Consider the following 22947-nt stretch of genomic DNA (forward strand, 5'->3'; position numbering starts at 1 on the left):
GAGCCAGGAACAAGGGTGTGACAAGCATAATTGAGCTCCAAAGGGAGTTCTGGCCATAACATTTAAAGGGTCCGCACACCTTTCAAATGCCTTCCCTCCACTGGAAATAAGGAAGGATAGGGGCACCTTTTGGGGGGCTCACAGAACTGGACTCCCCGGTCAAATCTTTTTGAAACTTGGAGGGTGTTTTGGGGAGAGGCACTGATACTATGCTGCAACTTTGTTTCCTCTGTCTCAAAAGACAGCCCCTCCAGAGCCCCAGATACCTAGGGATCAATTCTCCATTATTCCCTATGGGAATCGGTCTCCATAGGGAATAATGGAGTGCCCAGCAGACATTTCCCTCCCCCCGCTTTCTGATGACCCTGAAGTGGGGGGAAAGGGCCTCCAAATCGGGGAAACCCCCGCCACCACCTGGGGATTGGCAACTCTGTGGTTCCAAGTCCAACTCCTCCCAGCTAGGGGTGCCAACCTCCAGGCGGTCCCCCCCCCATCCAGACGCAATCATCCCTCTAAGCTGTAGAGTCATGTGAGCAAAAATTCGGCTTCGTGAGCTGCTGGCATGAAAGTTGGGAGCTGCTGCATCAAGGAGTTTGCTCTGGGGTCATCTTACCTTTGCTAAGACAAAAATGTGTGAGCTGGAGGCTAAAAATCTGTGAGCTAGCTCACGCCAACTCAGCTTAGAGGGAACACTACCCACCGGTAGCGTTGCCAAGTCCAATTCAAGGAATATCTGGGGACTTTGGGGATGGAGCCAGGAGACTTTGGGGGTGGAGCCAGGAGCCAGGGTGTGACAAGCCTAACTGAACTCCAAAGGGAGTTCTGGCCACCACATTCAAATGAACTGCACACCTTTCAAATGCCTTCCCTCCATTGGAAATAAGGAAGGAGAGGGGTCCCTTCTTTGGGGGCTCATAGAATTGGATTCCCTAGTCCAATCCTTTCGAAACTTGGAAAGTATTTTGGGGAGAGGCACTGGATGCTGTGTTGCAAATTTGGTGCCCTTACCTCAAAAAACAGCCTCCCCCCCCCCCAGCCCCAGATACTCACAGATCAATTTTATACTCTACTATTGGAATCAGTCTCCATGGGGAATAATGGAGTTCCCAATAGACATTTCCCTCCCCCCCGCCCGCTTTCTGATGACCCCAAAGGGGGGGAAGGGTCTCCAACAGAGTCTAGAGAGCCACCCGACAGCAATGTGGATCCTGGGAACTTAACGGGGAGGGTCTTTGTGAGTTTCCTGCATTGTGCAGGGGGTTAGACTAGATGACCCTGGAGGTCCCTTCCAACTCTAGGATTCTGTTCTATGATTTGCCCGCCTGGGGAGAGGGTGAGATCCCGGCAGGGGGTTGGGAGGAAGGGGGGGTTGCATTTCAGAGCTGGTGGGCTTGGACACGGGGTGGCCGGGGCGCAGGGTTGCCAAGTCCAATTCAAGAAATATCTGGGGACTTTGGAGGTGGAGCCAGGAGACTTTGGGGGTGGAGCTAGGAGCAAGGTTGTGACAAGTATAATTGAACTCCAAGGGAGTTCTGGCCATCGCACTTAAGGGGACCGCACAGCTTTTAAATGCCTTCCCTTCATTGGAAATAATGGAGGATAGGGGCACCTTTTTGGGGGGCTCATAGAATTGGACCCCCTGGTCTAATCCTTTTGAAACCTGGGGGGTGTTTTGAGGGGAGGCGGTGGATGCTATGCTGAAAATTTAGTGCCTCTATCTCAAAAAACAGCCCCCCCCCCAGAGCCCCAGATTCCTTTAGATCAATTATCCGTTCTAGCCTATGAAGTTGGTCAGGGAATAATGGGGCTCTCCCAGCAGACATTTTCCTAGAGTTCTAGAAATATCTGGGAGTTTTGGGGGTGGAGCCAGGAGACTTTGGGGGTGGAGCCAGGAGGAAGGTTGTGACGAGCTTGGGTGGGTGTTTTGAAGGGAGGCCCTGGATGCGATGCTGAAAACTGGGTGCCTCTACCTCAAAGACCAGACCCCCCCCAGAACCCCATTATACCCTATTTGAAGGATTCCATAGGGCACAATGGAGTGCCCAGCAGACATTTCCCTCCCTCCCTCCCCACCTCCGCTTTCTGACGATCCTGAAGCGAGGGGAGGGCCTCCAAACCCGGGAATCCCCCGCCCCCACCTGGGTATTGGCAACACCCCTGCCGGCTCCAGGTGCAAATCTCCCGGAATTTCCTACTCCTGGGCTGCGGCGCCTGGCTTTCGCTTGCAGCAGCCGGGCTGCATTCCCGAGCTTGGGCGCCCTGGCGAGGGGGATCCAGGCGGGCCGGGAGATCGCGGGACCCACCTGCAGGCGAACCGCGGAGAGACCTGCGGCGCAGCGAGGCGGACCGCGGAGGCGCCTGCGGGAGCAACAGAGGGCGGGCAGCCTCCGGCCCCCATTGTGTACCGCGTCTCCCGGCAACTGCGCGCCGCCTCCGCCTCCTCCTCGGCCCCGGGCGGCGCCGGGCAACCTCCCCAACGCCGCGCCCGCCCCGGCCAGGCTGCGGACCTCCCAGAAGACCTTCTGGCGCTGGGGGAAGGTGCAGAAAGGGGCAACGCCGAGGATTCAAGGGCTGCAACGCTTCCCCTCGGAAGAAAAGTTAAAACCAGGGCCTTTTTCGTGGGGAAAGCCCAGCAGGAGCTCATTTGCATATTAGGCCACACCCGCTGCCGCCATTGTTTCATACAGGGGGTTTTGTGTGGGGGAGGCCCAGCAGGAACTCATTTGCATATTAGGCCACACACCCTGGTGTCGCCATTGTTTCATGGGGGGCTTTTTGTGGGTGGAGCCCAGCAGGAACTCGTTTGCATATTAGGCCACACACCCTGATGCCACCATTATTCCACACAGCTATTGTGGAGAGAGTCCAGCAGGAACTCATTTGCATATTAGGCCACACACCCTGATGTCACCAGTTTCACGCACGGCTCTTTTGTGGGAAAAGCCCAGCAGGAACTTATTTGCATATTAGGCCACACACCCCGATGTCACCATTGTTCCACACAGGGCTTTTTGTGGGGAAAGCCCAGCAGGAACTAATTTGCATATTAGGCTACACCCCCTGATGCCACCATTATTTTACACAGGGCTTTTTGTGGGGAGAGTCCAGCAGGAACTCATTTGCATATTAGGCCACACCCCCGGCATCATCATTGTTTCACGCGAGGCTCTTTTGTGGGAAAAGCCCAGCAGGAACTTATTTGCATATTAGGCCACACCCCCTGGCGGGACCATTGTTTCACGCAGGGCTCTTTTGTGGGAGAAGCCCAGCAGGAACTCATTTGCATATTAGGCCACACCCCTGATTTCACCAGTTTCGCACAGTGCTTTTTTGTAGAAAGAGCCCAGCAAGAACTCATTTGCATATTAGGCCACACCCCTGGTGTCACCATTGTTTAAAACGAATGTTTCCCTCGAAGCTGCAGAGTCTGGTGAGCAAAAATTCTGCTTTGTGAGCGACTGGCGTTAAAGTGGTGAGCTCCACTTTAAAGTGGAAACCTGCAGGGGCTCCCCGACTTGGAGTTGGCAACTGGGTTGGCTGCTCTCTGTTTGAAACCAGATGTCGGGCTGGACCCTGGGTCCCATCTAGGCCTGCTCTCACGTTCCAGTGGATGCTGGCCCTGGAAGCGAAATGGAACCTCCTCGTTCAGAGGCAGTCTAGCCCGGAGAGCTGGGGGCTAGGGGCAGGCAGGGAGAGAAGGCTGTCTGTCTCCCTCCCTCCCTCCCTCGCTGGCAAACTTCCTGAGTGGTGTCCCAGAGGCGAACAGAACCTTGGTTTGGATCCCTGCTTTTCCAAATGGGGGTCAGGCTTCCTTGGCCTTCTGGGGCCACAGAAAACAATTCCACACCCTCCTCTAGAGCAGGGGTGACCAACGGTAGCTCTCCAGATGTTTTTTGCCTACAACTCCCATCAGCCCCAGTCATCAGCCATGCTGGCTGATGGGAGTTGTAGGCAAAAAAACATCTGGAGAGCTACCATTGGTCACCCTCACTATAGATGACAACCCTTCAAGATCCTATCACCTCTCAGCCGCCTCCTCTCCAGGCTAAACCTCCCCAGCTCCTTCAACCTTTCCTCATAGGACTTGGTCTCCAGACCCCTCCCCATCTTCGTCGCCCTCCTCTGGACCTGTTCCAGCTTGTCTATATCCTTAAAATGTGGTGTCCAAATCTGAACACAAGACTCCAGGTGAGGTCTTATAAGGCGATGTCTCAGAATCCCAGTGATACTCAGCAGACAGGATTCTCTGGGAACCCCTTGGTTCTGATTCTTTTGTGTATTTCTGGTTCTGTGTGTGTGAATTAGAGAGAGAGAGCGCAATTCCCACTAGGCTTGTTCCAGAGTCGGACCCCTTTCCCCGCCCCGACGCTTCCGTCCAATTTAGCACAAGCTGCCATGCTGCAGTGACTCGGCCCACCTTTTCCCCGTGGCAAGCAAGATCTTCTGAAAACCGGTTTCTGCTTGCCGCGGGAAAGAGATGGGCTAAGTCGCAGCTGCGGGACGGCTTGCGTGAAATTGGGGGGGAAGAGATCCGATGCCTGAAGAAGCCTAGTGGGGAATCCGTCAGAGAGAGAGAGCATTTCTCAGATTCCCCACATCCAAGGGCGTTTTTACACTGACATTGTGACTCTCTATCACCGCATTGGAAACTCGCCTTTTACATTACCTAACGTTCTCACAACTGTTTTGAGTCGTTGCTGCCCGAAGCATCTACATTTGTTTCGATGAGATGAGTATCGGCGCTGCTGCTGCAATGTTTTTCTCGAAACATCCGGTCATTTCTCGACAGGCATTTCAAACTTGTATTGTAGAAGTGTTCATGCATTTTAAAAGACTCCTCCAAAAGCCACAAGGCGCAGTAATCTGCATGAGAACTGACAGCACTTGAAATGTCTACATCTCATTGCTTGCCTCATCTTGTAATTTAAATGTGTATTGTTTTTGCAGTCTTGACGTGATTTCCAAGCAACCGTATACATTTAACTAAGCACTGGTATTCCGGCTGCCCTCTGATCAGAGACTGCCCCCCCCCCCCCAAATTGAAACACTTTGCTACGCAAAATGAGTGTAGCAAATTCACAAATGCAAAAGGAAAATAAAGCGAAATGGTGGCAGGTGATATGAAGACTCTAAAACTCTGGATCAAACTGAATGTAAAAACACCCAAAGTGTCAAATTCCATTGCTTGCTTGCCTGGCTATTGAGTCCCATCCAGGCCCTAAATCCAGCAGGAGCTCACAGGAGCGCAGCTCTTGAACCTTTCTGAGGGCTCCCCCTCTTCCTCCCCGCCTACCTTCTTTATTGGATAGTAGGTGCAGCTGCATAACAATCCCTGGATTAGGAGAGGGGGCAGCCAGCCAGCCACCAGGGGCTTTACCACCCCCCCAGCAGCCCTGGAGAAGCCCACAACATCTCTTCTCCATTTCTTTTGTGATTTTGGCCAGCAGGTGGCTTGCTGGCCTTTTGACTGGGGGGGGGGCAGCCAAAGAGAGCCCCAGGTGAGTGAAGCCTGCTTGGGCTGGCTGGATCTCTAGCCAGCCCAAGCAGGCCTTGCTCGGCCGGGGCTCTCCTTTCTTGCATCGGGTTGCTTTTGGCTGGGGAGGGGCGGCATATAATGAGTTATGCGAATGAGCTCCACCACCTATTTTTCTATAAAACGTCCCCTGCTCCCATCGTTTCTCCAGACTGGGGACCACGGAATTAAGATCCAGTTTAGGGACCTATATATATATATTTGACACCCTGCTCTCTGCCCCCTTCTCCTGCTGACTACCTCATTTCCACATGGAGTGCGGCATAGTGCTTAAGTGCATGGACTCTTATCTGGGACAACCGGGTTTGATTCCCCACTCCTCCACTTGCACCTGCTGGAATGCCCTTGGGTCAGCCAGAGCTCTCTTATCTGGAAGAACCAGGTTTGATTTCCCCCACTCCTCTACTTGCAGCTGCTGGAATGGCCTTGGGTCAGCCAGAGCTCGCTTATCTGGGAGAACGGGGTTTGATTCCCCCCTTCTCCACTTGCACCTGCTGGAATGGCCTTGGGTCAGCCAGAGCTCTCTTATCTGGGAGAACCGGGTTTGATTCCCCACTCCTCCACTTGCAGCTGCTGGAATGGCCTTGGGTCAGCCAGAGCTCTCTTATCTGGGAGAACCGGGTTTGATTCCCCACTCCTCCACTTGCAGCTGCTGGAATGGCCTTGGGTCAGCCAGAGCTCTCTTATCTGGGAGAACCGGGTTTGATTCCCCACTCCTCCACTTGCAGCTGCTGGAATGGCCTTGGGTCAGCCAGAGCTCTCTTATCTGGAAGAACCAGGTTTGATTTCCCCCACTCCTCTACTTGCAGCTGCTGGAATGGCCTTGGATCAGCCAGAGCTCTCTTATCTGGGAGAACCAGGTTTTATTTCCCGCACTCCTCTACTTGCAGCTGCTGGAATGGTCTTGGGTCAGCCAGAGCTCTCTTATCTGGGACAACCGGGTTTGATTCCCCCCTCCTCCACTTGCACCTGCTGGAATGCCCTTGGGTCAGCCAGAGCTCTCTTATCTGGGAGAACCAGGTTTGATTTCCCCCACTCCTCTACTTGCAGCTGCTGGAATGGCCTTGGATCAGCCAGAGCTCGCTTATCTGGGAGAACGGGGTTTGATTCCCCCCTTCTCCACTTGCACCTGCTGGAATGGCCTTGGGTCAGCCAGAGCTCTCTTATCTGGGAGAACCGGGTTTGATTCCCCACTCCTCCACTTGCAGCTGCTGGAATGGTCTTGGGTCAGCCAGAGCTCTCTTATCTGGGAGAACCGGGTTTGATTCCCCCCTCCTCCACTTGCAGCTGCTGGAATGGCCTTGGGTCAGCCAGAGCTCTCTTATCTGGGAGAACCGGGTTTGATTCCCCACTCCTCCACTTGCAGCTGCTGGAATGGCCTTGGGTCAGCCAGAGCTCTCTTATCTGGAAGAACCAGGTTTGATTTCCCCCACTCCTCTACTTGCAGCTGCTGGAATGGCCTTGGATCAGCCAGAGCTCTCTTATCTGGGAGAACCAGGTTTTATTTCCCGCACTCCTCTACTTGCAGCTGCTGGAATGGTCTTGGGTCAGCCAGAGCTCTCTTATCTGGGACAACCGGGTTTGATTCCCCCCTCCTCCACTTGCACCTGCTGGAATGGCCTTGGGTCAGCCAGAGCTCTCTTATCTGGAAGAACCAGGTTTGATTCCCCATTCCTCCACTTGCACCTGCTGGCATGGCCTTGGGTCAGCCAGAGCTCTCTTATTTGGGAGAACTGGGTTTGATTCCCCACTCCTCCACTTACAGCTGCTGGAATGACCTTGGGTCAGCCAGAGCTCTCTTATCTGGGAGAACCGGGTTTGATTCCCCACTCCTCCACTTGCACCTGCTGGAATGGCCTTGGGTCAGCCAGAGCTCTCTTATCTGGGAGAACCGGGTTTGATTCCCCACTTCTCCACTTGCACCTGCTGGCATGGCCTTGGGTCAGCCAGAGCTCTCTTATCTTGGAGAACCGGGTTTGATTCCTCACTCCTCCACTTACAGCTGCTGGAATAGCCTTGGGTCAGCCAGAGCTCTCTCAGGAGTTGTCCTTGAAAGGGAAGCTACTGTAAGAGCTCTCTCAGCCCCACCCACCTCACAGGGTATCCGTTGTGGGGGGAACGTAAAGGAGATTGTGAGCTGCTCTGAGTCTCTGATTCAGAGAGAAGGGCGGGGTATAAATCTGCAGTCTTCTTCTTCTTCCCCATACATCTGCCCTGCAGCCGGAATTTTTGACAGTAATCTCATTTAGAAATGCTCACTGTGCTTTTCAACTTCGAAACGAGCAAAAAAGACCTTTAAGGCGACTCACAAATCACAGAAATGCAACACAATTCCCTTATTAGGAAGGGAATTGAAAACAAATCAGCCAGTATCATAATGCCCCTGTATAAATCGATGGTGCAGTCTCATTTGGAGTACTGTGTGCAGTTCTGGTCGCCGCACCTCAAAAAGGATATTATAGCATTGGAGAAAGTCCAGAGAAGGGCAACTAGAATGATTAAAGGGCTGGAGCACTTTCCCTATGAAGAATGGTTGAAACGCTTGGGACTCTTTAGCTTGGAGAAACGTCGACTGCGGGGTGACATGATAGAGGTTTACAAGATAATGCATGGGATGGAGAAAGTAGAGAAAAAAGTACTTTTCTCCCTTTCTCACAATACAAGAACTCGTGGGCATTCGATGAAATTGCTGAGCAGACAGGTTAAAACGGATAAAAGGAAGTACTTCTTCACCCAAAGGGTGATTATCATGTGGAATTCACTGCCACAGGAGGTGGTGGCGGCCACAAGTATAGCCACCTTCAAGAAGGGTTTAGATAAAAATATGGAGCACAGGTCCATCAGTGGCTATTAGCCACAGTGTATGTGTGTATATAAAATTTTTTGCCACTGTGTGACACAGTGTTGGACTTGATGGGCCTTTGGCCTGATCCAACATGGCTTCTCTTATGTTCTTATGTACAGCCACAGAAAAGCACAACAACACGTACCATTAAGACTGAAAAGAATTTTAAACGACACGTTTTCTAAACATGGAAGGTCCATCGCGGGTTCCTCTTTTTTTTTTGCCTCTTCCTGCCGATGTTCACAAACGCACGGCCAGAACTGAAGATTCAACAGCTTCCTTCTAGCGCAAGCAGGGGTGGAATTCTAGCAGGAGCTCCTTTGCATATTAGGTTACACCTCCCTGATTCAGCCAATCCTCCCGGAGCTTACAGTAGGCCCTGGGCGAAGAGCCCTGTAAGCTCCAGGAGGATTCGCTACATCAGGGAGGTGTGGCCCAGGGGTGGGATTCTAGCAGGAGCTCCTTTGCCTATTAGGCCACACAGCCCTGATGTAGCTGATCCTCTTGGAGCTTACAAAAAAGAGCCTTGTAACCTCTTGGAGGATCGGCTACATCAGTGGTGTGTGGCCTAATATGCAAAGGAGCTCCTGCTAGAATTCCACCCCTGAATGCGAGTCCACGATTGGCCCAACAAAATGGTGACGGTTTCCTCTCTCAGAAGCCTCCACCTCACCCCATGTTTTCTGAACTTGAATCTCGTCGCAGAGTATCTCACTGCAGCCCCTGTTCTCCAGAACAGAGTCCCGGTCAAAGAGAGGCCTGTCCTTCCCTGCTCACCTGAACCATTTGCTCAAAGCTGACACCGTCTGGTAGCGGAAAGAGTTCCCCTGCAAGGCTCGGCAGGCTCTGCACAAATGGAGAGACCAAGTTGTGGTTTTGACGGGGGTCAACCACGAACGCCATTGGAAGTAGCTCTTGTATCGCTCCGAGTTCTGATCCAGCTCCTGCAAGAAGAGGGCCAGCCCTTGCACGGTGGGGAAGTCGTCGATGTGGATGAACGAACCGGGGGGCAAGTAGAGCTCGTAGTTCTTGCGAGGCGGCCCGCAGACCACCGGCACGGTTTCCGCCAGCAGGGCCGTCTTCCAGAGTTTTTCGGTGATGTAGTCCTCGTGCACGGAGTTTTCAAAGGCCAGGTAGAACTTATACTGGGATAAAACTTTGATTTGCTTTTTCTGAGGAAGAGGTGAGTGCTGGTATCCGTAGACGTCCACGTGGATGTACTTCTTCAGCTCCTGGTAGTACCGGACTCGGAGAGAGGACGGATTCCATTTGCTCACAACCCATGCCACCAACTTGGTCTTGAGCGGGACCGTGACGTTCCGGGGCTCCGGGAGGACTTCCAGCCACCCGTAAGGGGTGAAGATGTCGGAATCTCTCCGATAGGACATGGTGAGGTTGAAGCGGTTGTCCATGAGGTGTACGTTGCGGGTATAGGTGGGGGGCTCCAGATTGAACCAGATCCAGAGCTGAGAGGGCGGCCTCGGGCGACGGGGGAGGAACCGAGGGCTCTTGCACACGTCAAAATGGTGGACGATCACAGCGTCGGCGACGGGGTACCACAGGCGGTTCGCTGTGATGTGGCAGTTGGGAATGCCCAGGAGCTCCGAGCATTTTTCGATGGGGAAGCGGCCCCCAAAGGGCCACGTCCACAGCAGGACGGTGAGATTGGGGGCCCTGGGGACCTGAGCAGGTTGAGGCTGCAGTGGGGAGGAGGTGGTCCCAGAGTTGCAGACGTAGGAAAAAAGCATCACGCTCAGGCCTTGGAGGAGCAGAAAAGTGAAGACTAGCCAGGTGGCTGGGATGTTCCTGTCTCTGAAGAAATCCATGGACACGCCTGAAAAGAGCAGAGGGGATAGAGCAAGCAGGGGTCCCCGACGTGGTACCCGTGGGCATTTTCCTGGCACCTGCCATATGTAGGGTTGCCAGGTCCAACTCAGAAAATATCTGGGGACCTTGGCGTGGAGCCAGGAGATTTTCCCATTCCCTAAAATAAAAAAAATCAGTGCCATTCCCCTGAATGCAGTCTTCATTTCCTCTTCCCCCAGCAGCTAAATGTCCACTAAATGTAAGTGAACGCACATACTCTCACAAAACAGCCAAAATAAACACAAATGGCAAGCACGCACCTTTGTGATCTCATTGGGGCAATTAACTCATGGGAGTTGCTGAATGTAACCGTTTGCTGCATTTCAACCAACTTCTTCAGACTAATAGGAAAATGAAAGAACACCCTAGGGCAGGGGTGGCCAACGGTAGCTCTCCAGATGTTTTTTTTTTGCCTACAACTCCCATCAGCCCCAGCCAGCATATGGAAGAAAGGTTAAAACGCTTGGGGCTCTTTAGCTTGGAGAAACGTTGACTGCGGGGTGACATGATAGAGGTTTACAAGATTATGCATGGGATGGAGAAGGTAGAGAAAGAAGTACTTTTCTCCCTTTCTCACAATACAAGAACTCGTGGGCATTCAATGAAATTGCTGAGCCATCGGGTTAGAACGGATAAAAGGAGGTACTTCTTCACCCAAAGGGTGATTAACATGTGGAATTCACTGCCACGGGAGGTGGTGGCGACTACAAGCATAGCCAGCTTCAAGAGGGGGTTAGATAAAAATATGGAGCAGAGGTCCATCAGCGGCTATTAGCCACAGTGTGTGTGTGTGTGTGTGTATATATATATATATATATCCAAAATGGCTTTTTTCTGTTCTTATGTGACGCAGAGTGTTGGACCGGATGGGCAATTGGTCTGATCCAACATGGCTTCTCTTATATTCTTATGTGACACAGAGTGTTGGACTGGATGGGCCATTGTCCTGATCCAACATGGCTTCTCTTCTGTTCTTATGTGACACAGAGTGTTGGACTGGAGGAGCCAGTGGCCTGATCCAACATGGCTTCTCCTCTGTTCTTATGTGACACAGAGTGTTGGACTGGATGGGCCATTGGCCTGATCCAACATGGCTTCTCTTCTGTTCTTATGTGACACAGAGTGTTGGACTGGATGGGCCATTGGCCTGATCCAACATGGCTTCTCTTCTGTTCTTATGTGACACAGAGTGTTGGACTGGAGAAGCCATTGGCCTCTTCCAAAATGGCTTCTCTTCTGTTCTTAAGTGACACAGAGTGTTGGACTGGATGGGCCGTTGGCCTGATCCAACATGGCTTCTCTTATGTTCTTACGGTTGATGGCTGGGGCTGATGGGAGTTGTAGGCAAAAAAAGATCTGGAGAGCTACCGTTGGCCACCCCTGGCCTTGGGGGTGGAGTTTTTCTCCAATCAAACTGAAGGACCGAAAGCAACGTGGTTTTATCTGCTCGCCCCGCCCCACTGCAGCATTCCTCTGGTTGAGATTTAAAGGCACAAAGAGGTTCAGAAACACAGACAGTTGCAAGCCTCTTCAAAGGCTGCTGCGTTTTGAAGGCACATGATGGCTGTTGGGCAAGGAAGCCTGGAAAACCAGGGGATCCAGCCCAGGCCTGGGGACTGGCAAGCACAGCCACGAGTTTTTAGAAAGCGGGTGGAACTTTGGCCCAGCAAGACTTCTGATTTCCCACCGGAGATGCGATTGGCTGCGTGGTTTTTTTTTTTTTTTAAACCCTGTTTTGAATGCATCTGCCAGCCCAGCATGAGGGACTTCCCTGGGTGAGTGAAGGCATGGCAGCCATTTTGTGATTGGCTAGCATTCCCACAGCAGCCATTTTGTGTCAGAACTCCCAAGGTGGTCTCAGGCTCCAAAAGGCTAGTAGGGACTCTGGTATAAAGCCCAAGGAATCTGCATTCAAGGGGGAATTGATCTGTGGGTATCTCGAGGCTCAGGGGAGGGGTGTTTTCTGAGGCAGAGGCACCAAATTCACAGCAAAGCATCCGATGCCTCTCCTCAAAACACCCTCCATGTTTCAAAAGGATTGGACCAGGGGGTCCAATTCTACGAGCCCCCAAAGAAGGTGATGGGTCGGAGACCAAGTCCTATGAGGAAAGGTTGAAGGAGCTGGGGATGTTTAGCCTGGAGAGGAGGCAGCTGAGAGGTGATAGGATCACCATCTTCACGTCCTTGAAAGGCTGTCCTATAGAGGATGGGGTGGAATTGTTTTCTGTGGCCCCGGAAAGTAGGACCAGAACCAGTGGGTTGAAATTAAATCAAGAGTTTCCGGCTCAATGTTAGGAAGAACTTCCTGACCATTAGAGCAATTCCTCAGTGGAACAGGCTTCCTTGGGAGGTAGTGGGCTCTCCTTCCTTGGAGGTTTTTCAACAGAGGCTAGATGGCCATCTGACAACAATGAGGATCCTGTGAATTTAGGGGGCAGTATTTGCGAGTTTCCTGCATTGTGCAGGGAGTTGGACTAGATGACCCTAGGGGTCCCTTCCAACTCTCTGATTCGATGATTCTAAGGTGCCCCTATGCTTCATTATTTCCAAATGGAGGGAAGGCATTTAAAAGGAGCATGGTCCCTGTAAATGCAATGGCTGTAGCTCCCTTCAGAGTTGAATCACGCTTCTAGCACCCTTGCTCCTGGCTCCACCCCCAAAGTCTCCTGGCTCCACCCCCAAAGTCCCCAGATATTTCTTGAGTCAGACCTATTGGCAACCCTACTTTCTCCTTAGTTGTTTTTTCCTACCTGGAGATTGGCAACCCTAAATCTACTGCCCTCCTCCCTTCTGGGGCTGGGATGCCCATGGAAGAGCCTCGAATGGAGGGGGGGGGGATGTGTGTCGTTGCTCAGGGGTTAGGGCTGCCAACCTCCAGGTGATGGCTGGAGATCTCCTACTATGGCAGATGAGTCCAGGAGACAGACATTGGTTCCTCTGGAGCAGGGGTGTCAAACATGCAGTTCAGGGGCCGAATCAGGCCCCCGGAGGGCTCCTATCAGGCCCCCAAGCAACTGGTTGTCATCTGCTTCCTTCTCCCTCTCTCTTGCTTCCTTCTGCATCATAGCTTGCTTTGCCAGGCTTGCTCAACTGCACAGGAGCTACAGAACAAAACCTCTATTTTCTCCATTGGCTGAGGCTCCTCCGTTGGGGAGGAAGGGGGGGAGGAATAGCTTGCTTTGCCCGGCTCTCTCAATTGCACAGCAGAGCTACTGAGCCAAGCCTCTCTTCCTTTTATTGGCTGAGGCTCCTCCCTCTCATGGTCTCCTGGGGAAGGATGGAAAGAGCCAGAGCTTCCTTTGCCCAGTTTCTTGGATCCCCTGGGAGAAATATAAAGGAAGCACCCTTAAGACCAATCAGTGCTAATGTTTTAAGTTTTTTTAAAAATAAACATTTTTGTTTGTCTGCTACCTAATCTTAAATAGATGCACACGTGGCCCAACCCGGCATGGTCCGGCCCCTCAAGGTCTCTTTTTTGGCCACTGTGTGACACAAGAGTATTGGACTGGATGGGCCATTGGCCTGATCCAACATGGCTTCTCTTATGTTCTTTTGTGACACAGAGTGTTGGAGTGGATGGGCCACTGGCCTGATCCAACATGGCTTCTCTTATGTTCTTCTGTGACACAGTGTTGGACTGGATGGGCCATTGGCCTGATCCAACAGGGCTTCTCTTATGTTCTTATGTGACACAGAGTGTTGGACTGGATGGGCCATTGGCCTGATCCAACATGGCTTCTCTTATGTTCTTCTGTGACACAGAGTGTTGGACTGGATGGGCCATTGGCCTGATCCAACATGGCTTCTCTAATGTTCTTCTGTGACAGAGAGTGTTGGACTGGATGGGCCACTGGCCTGATCCAACATGGCTTCTCTTATGTTCTTATTGTCTGTTTAGGGGTCCTTCTGATGGTTTTGCTCAGCAGCAGAGAGCATGAGATCCAACAGGAAACCGCAGCGTACAGATTGGGTAAACTAGAAAGAAAACATTGTGAAGTTAACAAGCTTTGAAACAAATGCACACAAATACTTTACATAGCCAATTCATCGGAACTAATCAAAAACAATTATCAAACGGAAATCAAAGTGGCTCAACAGAGCTCAGAGTTCACCTGTTATTTCTCTAGTTCCAAAGAGATATCTTCAGTGCTGTGACTGGCAATATGTCCTGCTGTCTGTGAATTTCCTTTCTGAAAGACGCAGGAATGTCGTATGTTCAAATGCTGGAGAGGTAGCAGTCCTCCATCCAACAGGTGCGGCGGCTACACGATCCAAGGTTCTGCTCGTGGCTACTAGCCAGGGTGGCTGGGGGGAACCTCCACATTCAGAAACACTAAACATCTCAATCCCAGAGCCAGAAGGCAACATCAAGGGAAGGCCTCAGCCTCTCAGCCTGTTGCTGGCTCTCCAGAGGAACTGGTTGGCCACTGTGTGAGACAGGAGGCTGGACTAGATGGACACTCCCTGGTCTGATCCAGCAGGGCTCTTCTGAGGTTTTTATGAAGGCCTCGGCTTCTCTGCTCTGTCATTGGTCCTCCAGAGGAACTGGGTGGCCTCTGTGTGAGACAGGAGGCTGGACTGGATGGACCCTCACTGGTCTGACCCAGCAGGTCTCTTCTGACGTTCTTATGAAGGCCTCGGCCATGCCCTGTTTTGGAGTCTTTCAGGAACCAGGGGGCCATTTTCTGCTGAATCTGGGCCAGTTTCAGTTCATGAACTGGTTCGAAAACTGTGCCAGTTCAGTTCATGGGCCGAACTGGGATTTCCCAGTCTGTACCCACCCCCATCTCAAATTCTCCAAGGGAGCCATCTCCCTCCACCTCCTTTTCTCCAGACAGAAGATTTCCAAGTCCCTCAGCTTTTCCTCACAGGGCATGGTCTCCAGGTCTGGTACAGTTCTGTCTGACCCAGTTCCTGTCTGATCCACTTCACAAGCCCTATCCTCGCTTCCCTGAACTTTTCAGAAGTCTGCTGGGGTCATTCCCTGCCCGGAGACTCACAGAGCTTGGAATTCACGGATGTGAACAACATCCCCACCTTCATGAATCTGGATGCACGTCAGGAGTTGTGCAAACGGACTTTCTGTCGAAAAGGCTGCCGCTTGCCAAAGCCAATATCTCTGCGCACACTCTTGACGCGGCTCAGAAGGGCAGTGTTGCAAACTTACCTTTTGAGCGGTTCTGTGGAAAAGCCAAAATCTTGGCGCCGCTCTGAAGGGCAGTTTCCCATCCTTCCCTCGCCCTGAGAAGGAATCTGGCCACAACTCAGTTTCTCAGTTTTCTGTGGGTATCTGGGGCTCGAGGTAGAGGCACCAAATTTTCAGTATCCAGTGCCACTTCCACTGGCCGCCTGTCTTTTCTATCAGGGACCCGTGCTCGATCGAGAACCGTTCGCGCAAACAAGAACGTAAGCCGTTGCAAGTGAGCTGCTGCCTTAGCACGGGTTCCTGATAAAAACGCAGACGGTCAGTGGAAGCAGCAGATGAAACACGAATAGAACCTTGGACTCGTGTAGCCGCACCTGTTGGATGGAGGACTGCGACCTCTACACCATTTGAACACACGGCATTCCTGCGTCTTTCAGAAACGAAATTCACAGACAGCAGGACGTATTGCCAATCAATCACAGCACTGAAAATCTCTCTTCGAAACTAAAGGAATAACACCTGAACTATGAGCTCTCTTGAGCCACTTTGATTTCTGTCTGATAACTGTTTTGATCAGTTCCAATGAATTGGCTATATAAAGTATTTGCGGGCATTTGTTCCAGAGCTTGCTAATTTCACAGTGTTTTCTTTCTAGTTTACCCAGCAGCTTCTCCCACTTAGTTATTGGAGACCTGTTGGAAAAGTTTCGTTTTACAGGCCCTGCGGAATTGGGAGAGATCCCGCAGGGCTCTTATGGCCTCTGGGAGAGCATTCCACAGCAATGGTGCTGCCACTGAGAAGGCCCTGGCCCATATAGAGCTTAGTCTGGCCTCCCTTAGTCCAGGGAAGGATAGCAGATTTTGACCTCCCGAATGTAGTGCTCTTTCTGGAGCATATGGGGAAACGCGGTCCCATAGATAGACAGGTCCTCGGCCATACAGTAGGGTTGCCAATCCCCAGGTGGGGGCAGGGGATCCCCCAGTTTGGAAGCCCTCCCCCCGCTTCAGGGTCGTCAGAAAGCGGGGGGGAGGGGAGGGAAATGTCTTCTGGGAACTCTATTATTCCCTATAGAGATTTATTCACATAGAAAATCATGCAGAATTGATCTGCGGGTATCTGGGGCTCTGGGGGGGCTGTTTTTTGGGGTAGAGGCACCAAATTTTCAGTATAGCATCTAGTGCCTCTCCCCAAAATACCTCCCAAGTTTCAAAAAGATTGGACCAGGGGGTCCAATTCTATGAGCCCCAAAAGAAGCTGCCCCTATCCATTATTTCCTATGGAAGGAAGGCATTTAAAAAGATGTGCAGTCCCTTTAAATGTGCTGGCCAAAACTCCCTTGAAGTTCAATTATGCTTGTCACACCCTCGCTCTTGGCTCTGCCCCAATGTCTCCTGGCTCCACTCCCAAAGTCTCCTGGCTCCACCCCCAAAGTCCCCAGATATTTCTTGAATTGGACTTGGCAGCCCTAATGCCTCCTAGCTCTGCCCCCCCCCAAGGTCTCCTGGCTCCACCCCCAAAGTCCCCAGATATTTCTTGAATTGAACTTGGCAACCCTAATGTCTCCTGGCTCTGCCCCCCCCCCCCACAAAGTCTCCTGGCTCCACCCCCAAAGTCCCCAGATATTTCTTGAATTGGACTTGGCAACCCTATTTTAACCCAAGCCTGTTTTTAACTACGATTGAGGGCAGCCCCTAACTCCAAAGAAAAGCTGGATATAAGTGTTTGGGATCCAGAAATAAATAAATGCAGGCGGCCTTGCATTGCAGGTAGGAAAAGTGGGGCAGGCCTCATACTGGCCCAGAGGGGACAACGGTTGACATACGGTTGCCAGATTTGGGCTGGGGAATACCTGGAGATTGGGGGGTGGGGGGGTGGAAACTAGGGAGGGTGTGGCTTGGATGGGGAGGGATTTCAGCAGGGCCTAATGCACCAGAGTCCACTTTCTCCAGGGGCGACAGCTCTGCTCCCTAGAAATCAGTTACAATCCCAGATCTCCAGCCATCCCCTGGAAGTTGGTAACCGTAGGCCAGCCTCATATTGAAGGGGGAGGGGGGGAGGAAAGCAAGCTTATGGAGGCCTCGATCCCAAACGTTAGGGGGCTAAAACCCATCCCTAGAATTGTGTCCGCAAACTAACAAGGGCCCAGTGCATTCAGGGAAGGCGAGACCCAGGGAAAAGTCTAGCAACTGCAGGAAGACCAAAAATTAATACTAAATAAAGCCCAGCCCTCAGCTCTTACCTTCCCTACCTCTTCGCCTGCTTTTGCTGCGTGACCAAAGCCTCATCTTAACTGCACATGTGCAACAAGGGACCTATCTACCAAGAAGAAGCCAAGCCTGGAACGGATCCCAGGGAGGGAATTGGACGCAGAAGTGATTGACAGAATGTCGCACGCGCTCAGAGGGGCTCCCATGCACTCTGGGGGATCAGGGCTACCAGCTCCTAGCTGGGAAATAATACCTGGAGATTTTGGGGGTGGAACCTGAGGGCGGGGCTTAGGGAGGGGAGGGGCCTCAGCGGGGTCTAATGCCAGAGGCCCCACCCTCCAAAGCCTCCATTTGCTCCAGGGAAACTGATCTTTGTAGCCTGGAGACCACCATAATAGGAGGAGATCTCTAGATAGGTAGAAGATGATAGATGAGAGATAGATAGTGTTGTGTCTGGTGTTCATCCCAGGAAGTACAACACATCGCACCTGGGGGTGGTGCCTGGAAGGGATGAACGCAGCCCGCCTATAACGATCAGTGGTGGGAAGTTTAACTGGCCAGGATTGGACCTGCCCAGGAAGAAGGTTGTTTCGGGAAATGTATATAACAGGGGACCTGGCCCCGCAATGTTGTCTGTGTGATGTACCAGATAATAAAGTATGTTGCCATCTGAACGTCTCCGACCTCAGTACATTACAGATAGATAGATAGATGGATGGATGGATGGATGGATGGATGAACGGACGGACGGACGGACGGACGGACGGACAGACAGACAGACAGACAGACAGACAGACAGACAGATAGATAGATAGATAGATAGATAGATAGATAGATAGAAAGAAAAAGAAGAAAGGACGAACAACAACAAAAGTCTAGTGTCCAGATCACGTGATGTGATGGTATCACTTTACTCTGCTCTGGTAAGACCTCACCTGGAGTATTGTGTTCAGTTTTGGGCACCACATTTATAGACAAGCTGGAAAGGGTCCAGAGGAGAGCGATGAAGATGGTGAGGGATCTGGAGACGGAGGAAAGGCTGAGGAAAGGCTCAAGGAGCTGGGGATGTTTAGCCTGGAGAGGAGGCGGCTGAGAGGTGATAGGATCACCATCTTCAAGTCCTTGAAGGGCTGTCCTCTAGAGGATGGGGTGGAATTGTTTTCTATGGCCCCGGAGGGTCGGACCAGAACCAGTGGGTTGAAATTAAATCAAGAGTTTCCGGCTCAACATTAGGAAGAACTTCCTGACAGAGCGATTCCTGAGTGGAACAGGCTTCCTCCTTGGGAGGTGGTGGGCTCTCCTTCCTTGGAGGTTTTTCAGCAGAGGCTAGATGGCCACCTGACAGCAATGAAGATTCTGTGAATTTTGGGGGAGGGGTTTGTGAGTTTCCTGCATTGTGCAGGGGGTTGGACTAGATGACCCTGGAGGTCCCTTCCAATAGATAGATAGATAGATAGATAGATAGATAGATAGATAGATAGATAGATAGATAGATAGATAGATAGATAGATAGATAGATGTGTTTGTGTCCTTTATAAAGTTTATATGTCTGCTACCTAATCTTCAACAGGTGCACATATGGTCCAACCCAACATGGCCCAGCCCGACAAGGTCTCATTTATGTTAGATCCGACCCTCGTAACAAATGAATTCAACACCCCTGATTTAGAGGTTCTGGAGCTCCACGCCTGGGATCTCCTGCCCCAAATGCGGCCCACTAACACAACTCCTCTGTACGTGGGAGGTGAAACGCGCAATCCAAGCTGCTCAGCCTTTCCTCACAGGGCGTGGCCTCTGGGTCTGGTCTGGTCCAGTCCTGGTCTGATCCAGGCTTCCTGAGGTGGCTGCAGAGTGCTTCACATTTAACAAGCCCTATCCTTGCTCCTCGTGGCCTTTCAGAAGTCTGCTGGGGTCCTTCCGTGCTAGGGTTGCCATGTCCACTTCAAGAAATATCTGGGGACTTTGGGGGTGGAGCCAGGAGACTTTGGGGGGTGGAGCCAGGAGCAAGGATGTGACAAGCATGACTGAACTCCCAAGGGAGGTCTGGCCTTCACATTTCAAAGAACCGCACACCTTTCAAGTGTCTTCCCGTCATTGGAAATAATGAAGGATAGGGGCACCTTTTGGGGGGCTCACATAATTGAACCCCCTGATCCAATCTTTTTCAAACTTCAGGGGTGCTTTGAGAAGAGGCACCAGATGCTATGCTGAATATTTGGCGCCTCTACCTCAAAAAACAGCCCCTCAGAGCCCCAGAAACCTGTGGATCAATTCTCCATTATAACCTATGGGAATCGGCCTCCATAGGGAATAATGGAGTTCCCAGCAGACATTTCCCTCCCCTCCCCCTGCTTTCTGATGACCCTGAAGCGGGGGGGGGGCTTCCAAACCGGGGGATCCCCTGCCCCCACCTGGGGATTGGCAACCCTGTTCCCTGCCCAGAGACTCACACAGAGCGTGGAAATCACAGATGTGAACTAGATTCCCGTCTTCATGAATCTGGATGCTAATCAGGAGTTGTGCAAACGGACAGTTCTGTAGAAAAGGCTGTCTCTTGCCAAAGCCAATATCTGCGCACACTCTTGACACGGCTCAGAAGGGCAGTTTTGCAAACTTACCTTTTGAGTGGTTCTGTGGAAAAGCCAATATCTTGCACTGCTCTGAAGGGCAGCTTCCCATCCTTTCTTCTCCCTGAGAAGGAATTTGGCCACAACTCAGTTTCTCACTAGTGAATATTAACATTATTTGTAAAACTTACTAATTTGGGATCTAGAAGAAGTAGAAGAAGATGATGATATTGGGTTTATATCCTGCCATAGGACCACACCTCTCTTTCCCTATAGGACCACACCTCTCTTAGTTTGAGGTATGAGGCCCCGGGCGTTCTTTCCAGCTTCAGAAACGACAATATGTTTGGGGGTCAATTTAGAAATCCCCCTAAACCCCGCTAATTTTGTCCTTTAAAGGACTGTGCATATTGTATGACTTCACCTTATGTACAGTTGCTTCATTGCTTTAAGTGTTTATTTATGGTTCTTTTATAAACTTTAAAGTAAAATTGTTTATTATTGGAGGTTTGTTTAATCACAGAACCTTTAGGGGCTCCCTTGCTACCCACCTGGGGATTGGCAACCCTGTTCCCTTCCCGGAGACTCACACAGAGCGTGGAAATCACAGATGGGAACAACATTCCCACCTTCATGAATCTTTTTTTTTTTTTTTTGGATAAACAATTTTTTATTAGTAACATATGGTAGCAAAATTATATCTACAACTTATAAAAACTTAAAAAAAAGAACAATTTTTTCTACCCCATATCTTACTCCCCCCCCCCGTTACTTGACCCCCACCAGTGTTATTTACTTAAAGGAAACAAATATTAAAGGTACCCTTAACTGTTAACCCCCCCCCAAAAAAAGTTATATTCTTATTTTAAAAAAACTTAATCATTATCAAAGATTGTCCAATGTCCTTTTATTTTCCACTCTTTTTCTATGTATCTTCTGAATTTCTTCCACTCCAACTTAAGAAGTTCCAAATCATAGTCTCTTAATTTTCTTGTTAATTTGTCCATTTCACTCCATGACATAACTTTTGTAATCCAATCCCATTTCTCTGGTATTTTTTCTTGCTTCCACAGCCGCACATACAATGTCCTAGCAGCTGAGAGCAAGTACCATATTAAAGTTCTGTCTTCTTTTGGAAATTTTTCCATTTGTAATCCCAGCAGAAAAGTCTCTGCCACTTTATTGAATTCATATCCCAAAATCTTAGAAAGCTCTTGCTGAATAATTTGCCAAAACATTTTAGCCCTTTCACAAGTCCACCACATATGGTAGAAAGAACCTTCGTGCTTTTTACATTTCCAACACCTATCTGGCATCTTGTTGTTCATTTTTGCTAATTTTTTTGGAGTCATATACCATCTATACATCATCTTAAAACAGTTTTCTTTAATACTTTGACATGTTGCGAGTTTCATAGAATTCTTCCACAGATATTCCCAAGATTCCATCTTTATTTCTTTATTTACATTAATTGCCCATTTTATCATTTGAGATTTCACTACTTCATCTTCTGTAGACCATTGTAAGAGTAATTTGTATACTTTTGAAATTAATTTCTCATTATCTCCAAGCAGAACTCTTTCCATTTCTGTTTGCTCTTTCCTTATTCCTTCAGTTTGGATATCATTCTCCACCAAACTTTTTATTTGTTGCATTTGAAACCAATCATATTTGTAACTCAGTTCTTCTGCAGTTTTCAGTTCTATTTTTCCACATTGCATTTTTAGCAGCTGATTGTATGATAGCCATTTTTCTTTGGCTGTTTTAGCCGTTATCTTTATCACTTCAGCTGGCACTGTCCACAAAGGTCTCCTCTCATCACCATATTTCTTATACTTTATCCATGTATTTAGAATCTTCATGCTAATCAGCAGTTGTGCAAACGGACAGTTCTGTCGAAAAGGCTGCCGCTTGCCAAAGCCAATATCTCTGCACCCGCTCTTGGCACGGCTCAGAAGGGCAGTTTTGCAAACTCACCTTTTGAGTGGTTCTGTGGAAAAGCCCATATCTTGGCACTGCCCTAAGGGGCAGTTTCCTATCTTTCCTCGCCCTGTGAAGGAAATTGGCCACAACTCAGTTTCTCTCTAGTGAATATTAACATTATTTGCAAAACTTAATAATTTGGGATCTAATAACAAACCCTGCAGACTGTTTTGCACTTACCAATCACCAGATATGTAGTGCAGTTTCCCTATAGGACCACACCTCTCTTAGTTTGAGGTTTGAGGCCCTGGGTGTTCTTTCCAGCTTCAGAAAGAGCAATATGTTTGGGGGTCAATTTAGAAATCCCCATACCCCACACTGTAGAATCTCTCTGCAGAACTGGAAGGAGAGCCAGTTTGGTGTAGCGGTTAAGTGTGCGGACTCATATCTGGAAGAATCGGGTGTGATTTCCCACTCCTCCACTTGCACCTGCTGGCATGGCCTTGGATCAGCCATAGCTCTCTTATCTGGGAGAACCGGGTTGGATTCCCCACTCCTCCACTTGCAGCTGCTGGAATGGCCTTGGGTCAGCAAGAGCTCTCTTATCTGGGAGAACCGGGTTTGATTCCCCACTCCTCCACTTGCAGCTGCTGGAATGGCCTTGGGTCAGCAAGAGCTCTCTTATCTGGGAGAACCGGGTTTGATTCCCCACTCCTCCACTTGCAGCTGCTGGAATGGCCTTGGGTCAGCCAGAGCTCTGGCAGAGGTTGTCCTTGAAAGGGTAGCTGCTGTGAGAGCCCTCTCCAGCCCCTCCCACCTTACAGGGTTTCTGTTGTGGGGGAGGAAGGAAAGTAGATTGT

At 50.4% G+C, this 22947-nt stretch overlaps 1 protein-coding gene across 1 annotated transcript; it reads right to left on the reverse strand.

Moving 5' to 3' along the window:
• Window positions 1–9111: 9111 nt before the first annotated feature.
• Window positions 9112–10204, reverse strand: LOC132575797 (3-galactosyl-N-acetylglucosaminide 4-alpha-L-fucosyltransferase FUT3-like). The gene has a single exon (XM_060244487.1). The coding sequence runs from the start codon at window positions 10202–10204 to the stop codon at window positions 9152–9154; it is 1053 nt and encodes a 350-aa protein (XP_060100470.1). The 3' UTR covers window positions 9112–9151.
• Window positions 10205–22947: the final 12743 nt, after the last annotated feature.

This window comes from Heteronotia binoei, chromosome 8 (assembly GCF_032191835.1).
Source record: "Heteronotia binoei isolate CCM8104 ecotype False Entrance Well chromosome 8, APGP_CSIRO_Hbin_v1, whole genome shotgun sequence".
Taxonomy (NCBI): Eukaryota; Metazoa; Chordata; class Lepidosauria; order Squamata; family Gekkonidae; genus Heteronotia; species Heteronotia binoei.